The sequence below is a fragment of the Festucalex cinctus genome, chromosome 6, assembly GCF_051991245.1.
Source record: "Festucalex cinctus isolate MCC-2025b chromosome 6, RoL_Fcin_1.0, whole genome shotgun sequence".
Lineage (NCBI taxonomy): Eukaryota > Metazoa > Chordata > Actinopteri > Syngnathiformes > Syngnathidae > Festucalex > Festucalex cinctus.
In genome coordinates this window covers 6,270,410-6,287,677 of record NC_135416.1, presented here as the reverse complement: position 1 = coordinate 6,287,677, position 17,268 = coordinate 6,270,410, and the positions used below count along the sequence as shown (strand labels likewise).

Here is a 17,268-nt window from a genome sequence, read left to right as displayed (position 1 = left end):
GTTTAGCGCCAAAAAAAAGAAAAAAAGAGAAAGCTATAGCCTTCCTTTCAACGAACAGCTTGGCTCATGAAGCCCCCCCCGCCACCCTGCCTCTTTGTACTGTAACTATGCAGGTCTACTTTACCAACCTCCTACACTTGGGACCATTAATATTTCAGCGCTGTCAGATACATGCATGCACCCACAGCAGAAAGAAATAATGAGCTTCTGAAAAAATATGAAACAGCAAAGAAGAGGAGGAGGAGGAGGAGGAGCGAGGGGATGGAGGGTGGGGGGTGAGGAGCGCTGACCATCTAGCTTCACACCACAGAGCGGCCATTGATCATCTTGCTCGCGTCTTCGCCCGGGCGAACAAAGTCGGCTCTGTTGATGCGTCGGCCAATTCTGGACACAGCCGGCGGCATTTGCACCCATGTTTCACTCCTGTGGTCTCATTGTCAAACCCCCAAAACTGCAGCCCACCATGTCCCTCAATGGCAGCTATTCATCTTTTTACTCACTTGATTGGCGGTATGAGGCAACGTTGATCTTAAATGCTTAACCTGATTCAAAACTTTTAATGCATGGTAGTGGAGTGGCTCACAAGGCTAACTTTAGCGCACCTAGGGTGGCAGGTTCTCATTCAATGCCGCACAGATAACGATCCCGTGTAATGAGCCACTTTCTCATTAACAGTATAATATCTCTGTTCTTTATAAAACAACACCAAATGCACAATGGGGGGAAGAAGTCTGCCTGTAATCTAGCTAGTATCAGAGCAGTAACAGAGTTGGGATGAGGTTATTTCTTCATGTTGTCACTATTTTTTTTAAATGACACCTATACAGAATGTGCTTACAAAGCTGCCATGGCAATATTTGGACTTATTAAGAGGTCGGACAAAGCCTGTGTTCAGTGATGTGTCGCTGTTCGGTATAAATGTCAACAATACAGAAGGGGGTGCAAATTCTTTTTGGAGGTAGTATTAGAGCTACCACATATTTCAGTAGTTGTGTTTCGTTTCATTATGACATGAATCAACACGGAAAAGGGTTATGAGGTAGACCTGCCGATATTCAGACTACAGAGGTAGCCAGAATTGAATCGCCTATGTGCAAGGGATTCCGTAACGCCGCATCTTCGTTGCGTATAACCAGCACTGGCAGAAAATGGAGGTTTGAGGATGACCCATCTTATTTCCATCTTTAGAGATAGTAACAGAGTAAGATGGGAATTCAATTATGTTAAGATTTTCTGTAATGCAGTGTTGCTTTTCAGCGTAATCGCAATCTATGAGGAATGTATCAAAGTTAACAAGTCAAGTATTATTAACCCAGTGAGTTCCTAACTCCAGGGTCGTGTCAGAGCAGTCACAGAGTTGGGAAGCTGGCTACGTTAGAAGGTATTCTATAACTTTGTGTCGTTTTTCACTATGACCAGAATCGACACGGAATGCGGTACCAAATAGACCATCTTCTGAGGCAGTATCAAAGCAGTAACAGATGCGAGAATCCGACTATGTGTAAGGATATGTAGTAATGCCGCATTGCTGTTCAGTATTATCAACACCGACACTGGATGGGCGTACAAATTCACCTTGACTATTTTCCGACTTTGCGGGTAGCATCAGAGCTGTAACCGAGGTGGGACATGACTCTATTTCTGATTATGAAGTTCACACCGCAGCCCCTTAAAACAGAACAGGGGAATTGCGGACAAGCTTGGCCAGCCCCCTCCTCTAACCCTGGAGATCAGCACCAGGCTACATGTGCAGAGTGAAGCCCTCTGAGCAGGTGGGGCCTGACTGACTTGCTGACTGACTGGCTGACTGACTCTAGGTGACCACCTTGTACTCGATTTGGCTAAGCCACATCTGATATGGCGGTGAGGACGGGTATCATCTCTTTTAGACTTCTTTGCTTTGAGGGGTGAACCACGCCCCGAAACACAACCACAAACTTGGTTCAAGTCTGCGTCTTCCTGTCATCTTCACGGCAGAGACACGAAGTAGCACTTTTTTGTTTAAGCAGCACTCATTAACACATTTTATTATACATTCCATGTGGATCGTCCAATTTCCAAGACGGTGCCGCAAGCTTCTGATGTGTGTATTGATTACTGCCTCCATTTGAAGCACGAGTTGGTTGGTCCATCTTTTCTGCAATACTTTCATCTCAAACTGTCTTTCAAACATTAACATCACGTTATACGATATGCTGCCTCCTATTGGCCTGGAGGCTGAACTATGCAGCCGTAGTACTTAAATTAATCACGATCCAGTTATATCATCAGAAACAACACTTCTGTTTCTCATATAAAAAAAAGGCGCTCACAGTGCAGCCGAACGGCGAGCTCCATTTCACCGCATGAAAGGCGCAGATAAGGTGATTGCAACCACATGGCGTCGTTACAGCCCGTACATATGGAGCGAGTGTGTAGTGGAACCCTGGGCGTTAATGGCGCTGTTTAGAAAAACTGCCGAGCTGCGGCGGCACTACAAAGGCTTTGAAAAGGGCCAAGTGTTTCTCATGTGTGAGGTCCCCTTGGCGCAACGCACATCTTACGCCGCTCGGTAAAAGCTGCACTGCAGATGACATCAATGTCACTGTGACTTGCTTGCTTTATTGAGATCATCTAGCCGGAGACCAACTGAGAGCTGCGATCACATGCTAACCAGCTGCTTCTTGGAGAATACTCAAGACCGTTGGAAGCTGCCCTTTCAAGCAAGGGTTCTCAATCTTTTGGTGCCTATGGGCTGCTCAAAATCCTAAAGCCAATTAAACATGATCACGATGTCGACATTTAAATACCTCACCATTTATAAAGTTGCCTACTTTTGAGAGTGGAGAGGGGTTATGGAAGAGACGGAATGTTACGATAAAAAATTCCTAAATTTTGGGCAAAAAAAGTTGCAATCAACAAAGACATATTTTGTCAGGTTTGTATTTTTCCCAGCTAAAGCTGTATTATTATGATATTAAAGTCAAGTTGTTCTCCCCGTGCCTGCGTGGGTCTTCTCCGGGTACTCCGGTCTCCTCCCACATTCCAAAGACATGCATGGCAGTTTAATTGGGCGCTCCAAATTGTCCCTAGGTGTGCTTGTGAGTGTGAATGGTTTTTCGTCTCTGTGTGCCCTGCAATTGGCTGACAACCAGTTCAGGGTGTACCCCGCCTACTGCCCAAAGCCAGCTGAGATAGGTTCCAGCACGCCCCGCGACCCTTGTGAGGAATAAGCGGTCAAGAAAATGGATGGATGGATGGACGGATGGACGGATGGACGGATGGACGGATGGACGGATGGACGGATGGATGGATGGATGGATGGAGGGAGGGATAAAGTCAAAGTTTAAAAAGGGAATTACAAGAACACAACTTTATTCTCGTAATATTAGGCCTTTTATTCTGGAAAAATGAATTCATTCTCGAAAAATAAGACAACATATATTCCCCAAAACAGTTTTTTTCTGAATTAAAAAAACTATTCTTAGGACTAAAGACTTATTCTTGCAACAATATTCAGAGAGGAAATCAGTTTTATTACAATCATATCAAAGTTTTTAGTTAGCCAAAAACTAAGGAAGGAAAGGAAAGTTTTTTTGTTTAGTGTCTCTGTGTGGCCCAATAACAAATGCCCCACGGACCTATACTTGTGTTTGAGGACCGCCACTCAAGCACATACAGCGTGTACATGGATGCATGCTGGTAAACACAGTGTTCTCAATATCCCAATAACAGGGATCTTCCGCTGTAGCGCTGAGGGCATGAGCAGAGGACACCCGAAGTGGTCCTACCAAATCCAGTTAGGTAAGCCCGGGTTAGTGATTCCGATTCCACGCTGCGAGACACTGTCTGGCTAGATCCGTCACATTCCCGCTTCTTCAAAAGGAAATGTGCGGGCAATGTAACACCCATGCCCCCTCCCAATACCCTCAATATTCCTTGCCACAAGGATCCACACTTGAGCATTTATAGGGAGAATGACTCCATGGCTTTGGGAAAATCGAAGGGCACCCTTAGGCCACCATTTGGTTGGTTGATGTGGTTTGTGGGTTTGTGTACAGGGTGGCGATAGTGTGAGGGTTTTGCCAATAATACCCCGAATGATGAAAAGCAATAGCATTATCTTGGTGGCATATTTTGCATGCATAAAGCCATCTTTCCATCAATGGCGGTAACAATTATCTCAGTTTGTTGCGCTGGCATACCCAAGTGCACTGGTACAAAAAAAAACAAAAAAACAAAAAAACTTTAAACTGCAAAGAACCAATTCACAAGGCAGGCGACTGTCTAGTCTAGTCCATAAAGGTGCACTCACACTGAGCCACTTGACATCTAAAGTCCAATACGTTCGCCTATTTTGGCTTGTCTGATTCATACACAAGATAGAGGTGGTCTATGGCCTAGCATGCTGTGTTATACAATCACTGTCATGATATGCATCAGAAAAATGTACTGAACTGAACCATCCGACTGTCTTCCCTGGTTGGAAATGGAATCAAGTGCCTTGGACAACTTACATCTGGTATGTTTACTTCGGTGTGGTATGCTCTCATTCTTAGATCTGTACACTTCCTCTCCACTGAAAAGCTTGGGAAAGGGTTGTGGCCATACAATTACTGTAACGATGTGAAACAACAACATATCGACTGACTGTTCTCTCAGAGAGGAAAATGGGCTCAACTGCAACTTCCACCCCCAACGCCAGTGCAACACTCAGTAACTCCATCCCTTCTACTCCTGCAGTTGTTCCAGCACAGATGGAGATCACCTGCACGTCAAGCGAAGAAGCGCGCTTCCGTTCGTTCTTTTTTCAAAGCCTAAACTTGTGTGTGCGGGTTTGGGCAGCAGAGCCACGATGGCAGAAGGCTATTCTTGGAATAGATCCACTGCACGGTCTTTATTTAGAATCCGTCATTTCAAAATCCCGATTTAGAGTTTGGGTGACTTAGACAAACAACCTCGTCAAAGCCACGAACAAGCCAGAACCCTCCCTTCGCCCGTCATGATATCCTGAAAGTTTGGCGGCTTGACTATGAGTCAAACGGTACACACGTCATCTGTGAAGGCGTGCCATAAACCCTTAACGCAAATCACCCATTCGATAGCCTATTTCGCATTGATATTAAGATGAGGATGTATATCTATTGCCGTTAAAAATAATGACCCCCTTCGTTATATCTGATATTCACCACACTTAAATGTTTCGGTAGCCAATTTATACTTTATATGTCAATATTGCTCAAAGGCTACAAGAAAATAGAGCTGATTTTCTTCCTTTATTCCGGCCTTTTCTGGAAGTCATGACTTAACTTGAATAAAGTTGAGGTTTTGTTCATATTTACTGAAAAAATAATTAGTATTTGGAACAAAGATAAAAACAAACATAGATGAAGTTAAGTAGTAACAAGAGCTCAAAAAGTAATGTAAAATGTAAAATGCCACAATCTGAAGAAAAATCTGAAGAAAATCGAGAACAAATGAGAAGCAATATGACTGAAAGATTTTCATCTGCATCCGGAAGAGACCTGATTCTGATCTAAAAATATCTAATTGCGTAAATATTTTCAATTGTGCCTCTTGAGGGCAAAAAAAAATAAAACAAATAAAGTAATTGTGTCACTTAAAACCATGCAGTCTAAATCCAGCCTGAAAATATTTTTTGTTGCAAAATCGCAGGGAACATCCGCATTTTGAAAGCCATATGTGAGATTTTGTGACAAAAATGTATATAGCTGTGGTTATTTAATTAAATGCAGATGATCGATAAACCGAATTGAAGCTCAAAAACATTAGCATTGGCACATTGATAAAACAAAGCAGAGACCTCTGCAAAATGCACATTCAGCATAATCTACAAAGTTAGCTTCTCTGATTTTGATATTTATAGCTACGGTACATGTTACACTTTAAAAAAAAAATAAAAATAAAAAAAATAAAAATAAAAAGATAATGACAATGACAATGTTTCTCAACTCTGATTTCTTATTTTTTTTTAGCAGGACAATGGTCCATGCCACACAGTTAGGTCGAGAGAGGTGCGGCTGAAGGCCCATCAGAACCAGATCAAGATCTAGTCGTGGCTAGCCCAATATCAATGTGCTTAGCAGACTTTTTTTTTTTTCATTTTCTGAAAATGAATACTCTAATTCTACTCTTGGAATTTGGGACTTTTGTTGTCACAAACACAATTTGACTCCAACATTAATAAGTATCTAAAAATTACAAAATTATAGAAACTGATTTATGATATTTACCCAAAGCTGTAGCCAGACCATTGTCTATTTGTCAACGTACACCAGCGTTTTTGCAGAGAAGGCAACTTGCGCATGTAAAGAAAAAAAAAAAAAAAAAAAAAGAAACCCACATAAAAATCTGCTGACAATCATCAGCTCCCGACAGCTCTGTCATGGCTGGACGGCATGTGTGCAGGAATGTCATGGTGAATGGAAATCAATCCAAAACGACTGTGACGGGGGTTGGTGGTGGGCTAGGCGGATGGAGGGGAATGAAAGAAAGAAGGAGCCTTTGATGTGAGTGAAAACTGATCCCAGGCCTGCAGATATACTGCGGCGGCCGCGGCGTCTGCGACGCTGCCGTCGGGTGAGACAAAGGCGTTAAAAATGACTACTGTTTTATTCAAGATGGCTCCAAAAGAGGATGATTCGGGGGAGTAAAAGAAGTGCTGGTAATGAAAACAACGAGAGGCTTTAAAAAAAAAAAAAAAAAAATTGGCAGCGAGCACGCCCCGGCTGGGTCTCGTATAGTACGCCTGCTAGGAAAGGTAATTTCCTCTGGTGGCTCTCCAAGCATACCTCCTCAAGCGCTTCCATGTGATCGGAGACGTGAAGAATTCGGTTAGCGTCTGGACATTGTGGTGTTTTTTTAATTTGATTTTTACAACTCAGTGAAATTGATAGTCAAATTAATTGGAGCCAAAATTGAGCGCAATGCTTAACTATCACCAACAGAGGCGCTGTTGATTCATATCAACTACTTTGTGAACTGAAGAAGAAAATTACATCAAGTGGGGGGGAAATAATCGCACCGTTGCTTATATTAACAGTTTAAAGTGTAAATGTACCACAAATTATGATGCCCAAAAACTTTACTAACATTTCATTCGGCTTCGTGTGTATATACATGCACATGGGAGGTGAAAACACTTCCACTAACAACTCAGGCTTAACTTAGCTAAAAATGGTATGTCAAGAGACATAAGCAATGAAGCATCAATTGTATCATAAGCACCCCTTTTAGAGCAGCCATTTGCTAACGATAGAGGCACAAGAGACCCAAAAGTAAAAATAAAAACAGTCTAAAAAAAAAATACCAAAACATCTCAAATAAAATATTAGACATACATAAAAATGTTAAAGAATAACATTGAATGAAAAATGTGCAGGTATTTGCAAAAAAAAAAAAAAAAAATCCTCAAATACCAAAAATGCAATGATTTTCTGAAACATATTAAAACTAATTTCATATGGATTTGGCAGGTTCAATTCGTGGCCAATGCCCCAATACCCTGCCACTGCCATGAAGACATGGGTGGCTTGCATCAATCAGCAAGGGCATCCGGTGTAAAAACGGTGCCAGACAAATCCTGAGAGCGACTCGCTGTGGCGACCCATGATTAGACAAGTTGAAAGTCGCAATAAAATACAAAATGTCAGAGAAGTACAGTATCATTAGATGAAATACAAATACTACAATAAATACATATGAGACATGTAGGGTGTGTCACCATTACACACCGTAGCGACAATACAAGAATACGAAGAATGAAGATCCATGTAACTTCAAAGAAACACAAACATACCATTCATTGTGTCATCTTGTAATGTAACGTGCCAAAAGCCAGCGGCAGTGCTGCCAGTCGTCCCGAGTGGCATACGGAAACGCGCGTGGACACAACAGGATTAGTGTGGACAGCTGCGAGGGGGCACAGGAAGCCGCCAGTGACGGATCTGCAGCTGGCCTTATATTTAGGCCATTACAGGGGGAGGCGGGGGGATGCAGACCCTGGACTGCGCTACTTAACTGCAGTGTAGCCTGACCTCTGTCATACTGAGGCCAGAGGAACCTCTCAAGACATCATACAATTAGGATGTTTCCATTTCAGACTCGGCATGAAAACCTCAACTCAGCTAGCATGCTTGCTCTTCCACTTGCTTTTTTTTTTTTTTTTGACATTTACGCCAAAAGAATGAGCAGCCTAAAAAAAGTTGCCTCTTATAAATTTGAAACAAAGTTGCAGCTGCAGTTGTGCTCTTAATCACCTCAAATAAAAAAATATATATATAATGGGTGTCCCCAAAAGTTGTACTTCCTCTTTGACTACTTATATGTAGTGTATTTATGTTTACTCTAATGATTTATTCTGTAAAAATAAGATATATGCAATCAAATGTTATTTTCTTCAATTGAACTAATTAGACTTGCATCTATGTCAATAAGCACCCAAATAAAAGCAAAACATATGACTAATGACCAAGTCAAAGAGCGAGTACATTTTCGCATGGTGCCTTGTATATACAAGTGCATCTTAATAACTTAGAACAGTTGTTCTTAAACATTTTACAGCAAGTACCACCTGAAAAAATATATGTCTGTCCAAGTACGACCACAATGTTCAACATTAGGCAGAGGTTGTATTAATACAAAGTATTTAATATTATTGTCAGCTACTGTAATATTATACAGTTTTTTTAACTGTACTTAAATAGAGCAAATACTGTTCTAAAAGATAAAATAAATAATGTATTGTACTTAAATAAATACAACTGAGCTGTGCTTAATGTGTACTGTACTGCACTGGATTAAAAAACAAACAAACTGTAAGCCATTGCAACATTATGCAGAGTTTGAACATTAGGAAAACATTTAAATGATGAATGATGCAATTCTTTCACGGACAACGAGAGGGACATCCGACCGAATTTCCACGATCCTCTAATTTATTCAGATGCACCTGTATACACAGTGTGTACTTCAGTTGGGACTGACCGTTCTGGGCATGGGCGGCGAGAGGGAGCCATTGGTCATGTAGGAGTCGTTCATGTTGCCCATCATGATGTAGCTGGGGTAGCTCGGGTATACGTGGCTTTTGCCATACAAGTCCTGATGTTTCACTGATTCCAAAACAAAAAAAGACACAATTCAACAAGCAGCCTTGTCATGTAACAATTTACAAATACTTTGTTAATGTACCATTTGTAATGTGGCATTTTCACATATCTGAACTTTGTTAATTGTGTTCCTGGCAACTTTGGCTTTTACTCAGATACATTTTCCCGAACCGTTTTTGTGACTTGCAAGTTCAAGCCTCTTTCTTTTGTTTGTTGATATTATAATTTATTGCAAAGACATAAGACATAAAAGCATTGTCAAAATTCTAATCGCTTACATTTTTCAAAATAATTTTAATTCCTCAGTATATTCATTGTGTCTTAACATTTACCAAAGTTAGTTCTTGTTAATATCTATTGAATAATAATGTTTTAATTAATTAATTTTATCCAAGTATTACTTTCAGGTGCTTGATACAAGACTACCAAGAAGTCAATGAATAGTAGTCACCAAAAATGGTAGTCAAGTAAGAGTACTGTTTACTATTTACTTGAGTAACTATCCAGTGGGGGAAAAAAACTGAGTACCTGGTGACGAACTTCTGATTATTATTTTTTAATTAGAGCATCAATGTTAAACGGCAAACAATAAAGTTAAAGTGTCAACTACAGCAATAATAAATAAAAATATTTTAAAAATATATATAATTCAACCACATTAAATGGTCTTAAATTAACTTTCATTTGTAAACAGTACAGCAAGATGACATAAGTGTTTTTTTCCTCCATTATTTATGTCAATAAATCACTTTAGTTTGAAATCTTTGTTTCTGTCTGTGGCCGTGTGTGGTCATGTGACGGCCTTGCCCCGTTTGACTGGTGGAATGGAGTCGCTCATGGTTATTTATATTGGATTGATGAAGTTTATCCATACGGTTCGTCACCTGCAAATTCGCTTATTCAGATTTTTTTCCCATTTCCCCCCAAGTATTTTAAGATATTTTTTATTTTTTTCCTTTAAAAACATACAAGTTAATGTTTATCATAGTTGATGAATTTTTTGGGTATAAAATTGGCGGGCCAGCACAGTCCCTATCCCGACTGTACACATCGCTGCCCGAGTAGCGTAACTGCTAGCTACTATGACAAGTCCGATTTATCTAAAAAGTTACTGAAGTAAATCTCACTGAATAATAATATCACTTTAACCTGCGGCACATTTCGCCCCGGCCTTTTGTCCGCGGCCTCACAGTGGACTCTGACTAAATTGTATTATGCACAGGAACAATGGCGCCCCTCTGTGCCAATTAGCACCAATTAGACGAACATACCGAGTGTGTCAAAACAGGAGACGCCCCAACTGTTCCTCTATGACCCGACAACAAGAATAGGAGGAGGAGGCGGCGCTTTATACAAGAGGACTCAATTCAGCGCCACTCGCCACTCGACTGTGTAATAAAGCCGGAGGGGCGTGTGTGTTTGTGGTATTTAGCCTGATGGCAACGTGGATCTTGTTGTGAAGAAAGGCAGTGTTTGGTTTGAGAGAAGGAATGGGGTTGGGGGGGTGGGGGCGGAATGAAAGGGGAACAAAAGGGAGGCACACTCCGTCCTCAAAGGCCCCGCCGATGACCCGCCAAAGCGGAGGTCACGCCACAATAGGCCCGCGAGGTTCCCGAGTGGCGCCCGCGTGCGACCCCGACGCCGTGTTGTGTTTATTGCGGCGAACGCAAGACGGGTGCCAGCGGGGTTGATCTAAATATGGAGACGGGACTATGTGATTAAAAGCATCAATGATGAGTTGAGAAAATACGACTTGGGCACGGTGGACTAGCGGTTAGAATGTCTGCCTCGTAGTGCTAGGATTCTGCGTTCAGATCTCAGCTGCAGCAATCCCGTCTGTCGTTTTACATAGGAAGGAAACAACTGCACAAGTAAATTTGGCTTTTTATTATTATCGGCACGTTATTCTTTGTCTAACGAGGGAGGAAAAACCTGCATTTTTTTCATACATTATTAGCAAGATTAGCATTTTTTGTTAGCTTACAACATTTGCAAATCTGTGGCAACATGTGATAGCATAAAGGTCGCGCAAACACTAGCTAGCTCTTATACAAGAAACAAATATATATTTTATATTCTATGTATGAGTACGAATGGAAGTTCATAAAAGAGCAAAACTCTCTTGTGTGCAGAGACAATTTCGGTGGACAAGTAGCTAGCACATGTTTCTCAGAGGTTGTGGGTTCAAATCCAGACTCTGGCCTCACAGTGTAGAAGTACACTTCATTTTCTGTTTTTTTTTTTTTTTTTTATGTACTTCAATACAGGAGTTGACTCTGCACTATTAGTAAGTTTTTTTTTTTTGGTCTTTTCGGTGGTATCTGCACTGGGGTGCTACTGGGTGAGTTTTTTGTTTGTTTGTTTGTTTGTTTGTTGTTTGTTTGTTTTTTTGTGGGGTGATGTTGGGACCCCGAAAAAAAAAAAATTCTCCGAATGCAAAAATCTGAGTTTTCAGGCATGTTGAGGCCCTTATAATGCTATGTAGCGGTGGTGTAGCATTTCTTTCCTGGCTGGGTTATAATATACAGTGGTTAACTTCTTATACTTAAATTCATGAATAACAGTTCATGTGAACTATTATTATTTTTCCCGTCATGGGTGCTCACAGTACAGTACTATTAGCCCTATACCTCAAAGTTAGCTCTGTTGACCAATTTATCGTTGTTGTAGTTTTACAGTGGTTAACTTAATGTTTGATTTCAAGCAGCGTTGAACCGCAGTGGTCAATTCCCTATATAGTTCCGGACATAGACTGGCGACTTATTTGTGTCCACCTAATTTCGAGTCAGGGAAATCATTTGATTGTTTTTTGTTTTTTTTTGACTTTCTAGTTGAATTTTGAGGATTCGAATTATCTAGTACAGCAACAAACTGATGATGGAACATTGTAGGCCTATCCAGTCTCCTCTGATTGGCTGCTGTGTAAGTGACGTGTTATGTCTGGAAAGGCCTCATAATAAGCAGCATGACTGTGTTGTTTAGAAGCATTCAAATACATTTCTCCCATTCCTGGCACATGAAAGGGAAAGGAATCTTTTTGCGTCACTCACCATCGTCGTGATGCTCTCTGTGCTTTTCGTGATATGAGTCTTGGGACTGTCTCGCCGCCTGTGTGAAAAAGAAGACAAAAAAAAAAAAAAACAGAAGAAGAGGGAGAAATTGAATGGCAGTGAATCGATTGGGAAGGCCTTTCAGGCGCCGTTAGACACACGGAGCTGCTGATGTGGTCAGAAGACCGCAGAATAACACGGTCGGGATGAATGTGATTTTTTTTTTTTTTTTTTTTTTTTGCTTGTCAACAAGGCACACACGCACACACATTTTCAGACAAGCGTCTCTCCCACTTAATTAAGGCACCATGGCCTTGAGGGGCTTTACAAATTAACTTGTTTTCCTAGGAGTTCACTCGTTTTCATTCCAGCCTCCAATCTTTCGTCTATTAAAGGCTGTCATCTTTTTTTTTTACAAATTGAGTTTTTATTTTTTTTACCCGCCACAAAAAAATAAAATAAAATAAAAATGCAATTCATGCACCCAGTGTCTGTCAGGGTTGAGATGAAGACCTAATACACACTCACGCATACACACACATCTTCAGGAAGGCTTCCAGCTGTGCAGGAGGGAACTTTTCGTGCATCCTAATTAACATTCAGTCCACGTCAGCCTCGCGTCTCGGAACGATTCACAGTCTCATTCTGGACAGGGGTCCCCAAATTTCATTAACACGGCGGTTAATGACAGAACAGCCCAATAACTTGCTCGTTTTTTTTTTCTACCTTTACGTGCGTGTACGTGTGTGTGTGTGTGAAGCTTGATCCTTTGCGATGAGCAAAAATTAGAGTGACATAACATTCTGAAAAGAAATGTTGCAGATATTTTTGAAAAAATACTACATATATTTGGCAAAATAATAAATATTTCGAGCAAATGCTGCAAATGTTTATAACAACATAAATATATAGAAAAATAGTCCAAACATTGAAATGTTTTTTAAAACTTTTAAACATTTAAAATAAATACTGCAATTTTTTTTAGAACATTTTTCACATTAAATTAATATTGCATTTTATTTTAATATCGAAGGAATGTTGTACATTGAGGAAAAATATATAAATATTTTGAAGAAAATACGACAAATACTTAGACATATGTCACAATTATGAGACATACTGACAGTGTTTACAAAACATTGCAAATATTTGTAAATATTACAAAAACAAAATATTCTAAAAGCAAATTACATAATTATATTTTTATGACTATCAATGCATTTTAAATTTGCTTAAATCCAACTCCTGCAGCACATTTCCCAGATTCACTGAAGAGGCGTTCTCACAATAACATTGAACATCCGACATTTACACCTGCTTATTATGCAAAGTAAAAATGTTTTAACATTTATATCATAAGTGACTATTATTATTATGTATTATGTATTAATTGTTTAGAATGGATATGATTTTTTTTCTACATAAATATTCAAAAATATTATTCTGACTAATAAATAGCATTTGAATCCCAATATTAGTAAATTCCTAGCAAGGCCTCTGTACATCTAGACAATTGATTGCTAATTTCCTAAATACAATAAAAAGCCAGCTTTAATGACATAATGCAGTGGTTGACAACTTGCGGCCTGTGGGCCAAAAAGAAGCCCCAAGAGATTTCAACTGGTCCGCTGTGTAAAATACATCCCAACTGCTACTAACAAAAAAAGTCTAAAAAATAATAATTACCCCGCACTAACAGTATAGAATATTTTTTAAATGATCATAAATTCAGTATGGGCCTTGGAGGATCAGATGACACCTGACTGGATGTACATCTTTTATGAGCCTATTAAAGTAAGCCTATGAAAGGATGATTTTTGCTTGAATGAAACAGAGTGACAAATAAAAGGTGGAGGCCTTCCTTGTGTGTTTTTTTTTTTTTTTTTTTTTTTTAAACAAACAAACACAGAGGCTGACCACGTAACTCACATCGTGGCTGTTACTGTTGGGGCTTCCCTCGGATTCGTTGACAAGCGACGACTTGATGTCGGCCAGGTCTCCTTCCTCCTCCGAGTGGCTGAGCTCGGCGAAGATCTGCTCCTTGTGCGGCTCCCCCTCGTCCTTGAACGGGATCATTTCGTCCGTGGCGCACAGCTCCGGGTCTCCGCCGCCTGACAACTGAGGCATGTCGTCTCGCCTCTTTTTGCACCCACAATCCCCCCCCTGAAAAAAACAAAACAAAAAAACACCCCAAGATGTGCTGTGAAAAAAAAAGGGAGTATAAAGAACTCCCGTGGGCAGGAGCCAAGTTGTTGACCCCCTGTAGAGGGGAAACAAAACACAAAAGGACACAAGTGTCCACAAATCACCACTTTTCACTCAAAGATGATTTATCCACACCAAAATGTAAAAAAAAAAGTGCATGTGATAGTCCCTTGTGGGTCCCGGTGAAGAAGTAAAAAAAAAAAAAAAAAAAAGTGTGAGGATGTGCGCATCCACAGTCCTTAAAAATCGGAATGAAAGGCAAAAGAAAGGTGATGTTAAAACCAAAACACGCACACTCCGTGGACAAGACTTTCCCAGCGCTCCCGCAGCGTTTCCACGGTGTAATGTTGCCGGTGTGTGTGAGCCAGTGTTGGTAATGGAGCTGCTCCCTCCTCCTTTTTCCTCCTCCTCCTCCTCTCCAGTCAGCACTGATTGACACTCCCACTTTAGTTCTCCCAAACAAATGGGACGAGCACACAAGCCCACGCGTGAACTGACTGCTCAAAAACAAGCACGCGTGGTGGGGGTGGCAGACCATTGGTGGAGGGGCCCCCATTTTTCTACTATCAGGGGCCATTCATGGAAAACCCTACAAGGCCCAGACTAAAGTTGAGCAACTAAGAACAAGAGTGGGCTAACTGAATTTTTATCATTTGTCAACACGATTGATTTAAAGTTTAATGGCTGCAAAACATCTGGGGTATGTATATGAAAAGGACAACTACTTCTGGACTGTTTTTGCAGAAATTGCACTTTTCCTCATATCCTCCTGACTACCAGCAATTCAAATTTGTCCTCTGTAGTGGACCTTTTTTAACCTGAATATCTCCCACCCAGTGCATACGATTGAATTAACACCTTTTGTGCTCTATAAAGGACATTTTGGAGCTTTCCAATTATACCAAATGTGTAGGGGTGGGTCTTTGCTACCTTTGATTGCATCATAAAAGAAAATGGCTTCCCTCAGTGCAAGCACTTTTTAGGGAAGAGGAAAAATAAGTGTATAACACTTTTTATTGAACAAATTTAGGTTTTAAATGTTAGCATATTTTCTATAAGACTCTTAAGAACACATTAAAGTATTGTTTGAATTATTTTAACTGTATTTGAGCCTAGCATTTAAGTTTTAAAAAATGTCCTCTGTAGTGGACACATCATAAAAATAAAAAAATAAAAACTTTTTTTTTCAAAAATGTCTTTTGCAGTGTTCCAGTTACTTCACAAAGATTGGGGAATATAAAAAAAAAAAAACATGATTGGACAATATTTTTTTTACCTGGTAGTCAGGAGGATTTTTTGACATTTAGCCAATTTAGTTTATAGTTTGATATAATTTAACAGATTTATATACTCTTAAACCTGCTGAGTCTAAAGTAACCCAAACTGGATGAAATAGCTATAACCCAGAGCCAATGTTGTGTTATTTGTACACACCACACTGGGTTAAGAATTTGACCCAGCATGCTGTTTGACCCAGCATTGGATCCAACAAGGAGTAAAAAAACATTTATTGGACTTGTTTAAAGTCATTTGTTTAGCCTAATTTAAATAAGGTTTTTCCAAACCTGGGTTTTAGAGTTCAACCATTTGCAATGGTATCTTTTGGCATGTACAATTGTGCTCAAAATTTTACATGCCCCAGGGGTATATAAAGTGCCACAAAAATGCTACGCTCTAAATATGTGGCCTACTGCCACAATAATTCTAAATTTCGTCTCAAAAGTCGGTATTTTGTCCCCCAAAAATTTATATTCAGCCATAAAAAAAAGCACCACGTAAATGATACATTCTGCCACAAAATTGCTGTCTATTTTCTCAAAACAAAAAAAAACAAAAAATAAATATATACATATATATACATATACATATATATATATATATATATATATATATATATATATATATATATATATATATATATATATATATATATATATTATATATATATATATATATATATATATATATATATATATATATATATATATATATATATATATATATATTTTTTTTTTAAACAAAAAAATATATCAGTTTTTCTTTTGATTTATAAAAATAACCAACTTTTTATATGTTGCACTGTTTCTGGCATGCGTGAGAACCCCAGTCAGACTGAGCCGGCTCAACTTTATAAGGTGCAGCGAGAGAGGAAGAGGGTGAGGAGGACGGAGGGAGGGGGTGAGAAGCAAGAGGGTGGTGGAGGGGGTGGGGGTTCGTGGGGGCGGAGCTGCCGCTGCCTTTGATCTGGCAGCGGCTGGCTCTTTCATCCCTGTAGCCCCCCCCCCCCCCCCCCCCCGTCCCCCTCACCCCCTCCATCCCCTCTTCCCGACCCGCTTCCTCACCCCCCTCCCCTCTCCTGACTCCCCCCTTGACACCCCCCACATCCCCCCTCCCCTTTGTATGACTAAGTTTGGTCCGAGTGTGGAGCCCGGCCAACATTACCAGCAGCTGAGCGAGAGACATACAGTATACACACTGTAGACGAGAGAGAGAGAGAGAGCGCGAGAGAGCGAGAGAGAGAGAGAGATCTAGGGAGACATTAGTGGGGGGGAGGCGGTGAAAAAAATAAGATCAAAGGCTTTTTGGGTTTTGGAAGGCGCGTGTGGAAAAGAGCTGGGACTGGCGGCATTCCAGAGTATAGCGGAAAGAGCACACACACGCATGCACACCCGCACACACACAGACGCACTTTCATAAGAGAGTTAATTAGAGCCCAACAACCGAGCTTTCAAAAAAAAAAAAGAAAATAGTCAAGATTTCGTCTTGTTTTCAGCGACTAAAAAAAAAGAGAGAGAGAGAGATCTGCGTGTTCTGCCTCATTATTGTAACTCTTTAATTTAATTAGCAGCCTTGTTCAACCCAAACCCCTAAAACCTAACATAAAAAATTCGTTCTTTATTTATTTG

The 17,268-nt window shown here is 40.2% G+C and overlaps 1 protein-coding gene across 4 annotated transcripts in view; it reads right to left on the bottom strand.

Moving 5' to 3' along the window:
- Positions 1-17,268, bottom strand: part of lef1 (lymphoid enhancer-binding factor 1) — a 98,161-nt gene that overhangs the window by 39,223 nt on the left and 41,670 nt on the right. For 3 of the 4 annotated variants that reach the window (XM_077523511.1, XM_077523513.1, XM_077523512.1), the window contains exons 6-8: positions 14,087-14,320; positions 12,158-12,215; positions 8,986-9,110 (exon numbers count right to left, since the gene is read on the bottom strand). In XM_077523511.1, the coding sequence (XP_077379637.1) occupies positions 8,986-9,110; positions 12,158-12,215; positions 14,087-14,284 (381 nt within the window). In that variant the 5' untranslated portion in view covers positions 14,285-14,320. Of the gene's footprint in view, positions 1-8,985; positions 9,111-12,157; positions 12,216-14,086; positions 14,472-17,268 lie in introns of those variants that run through there. The other variant, XM_077523514.1, reaches the window with a different exon arrangement.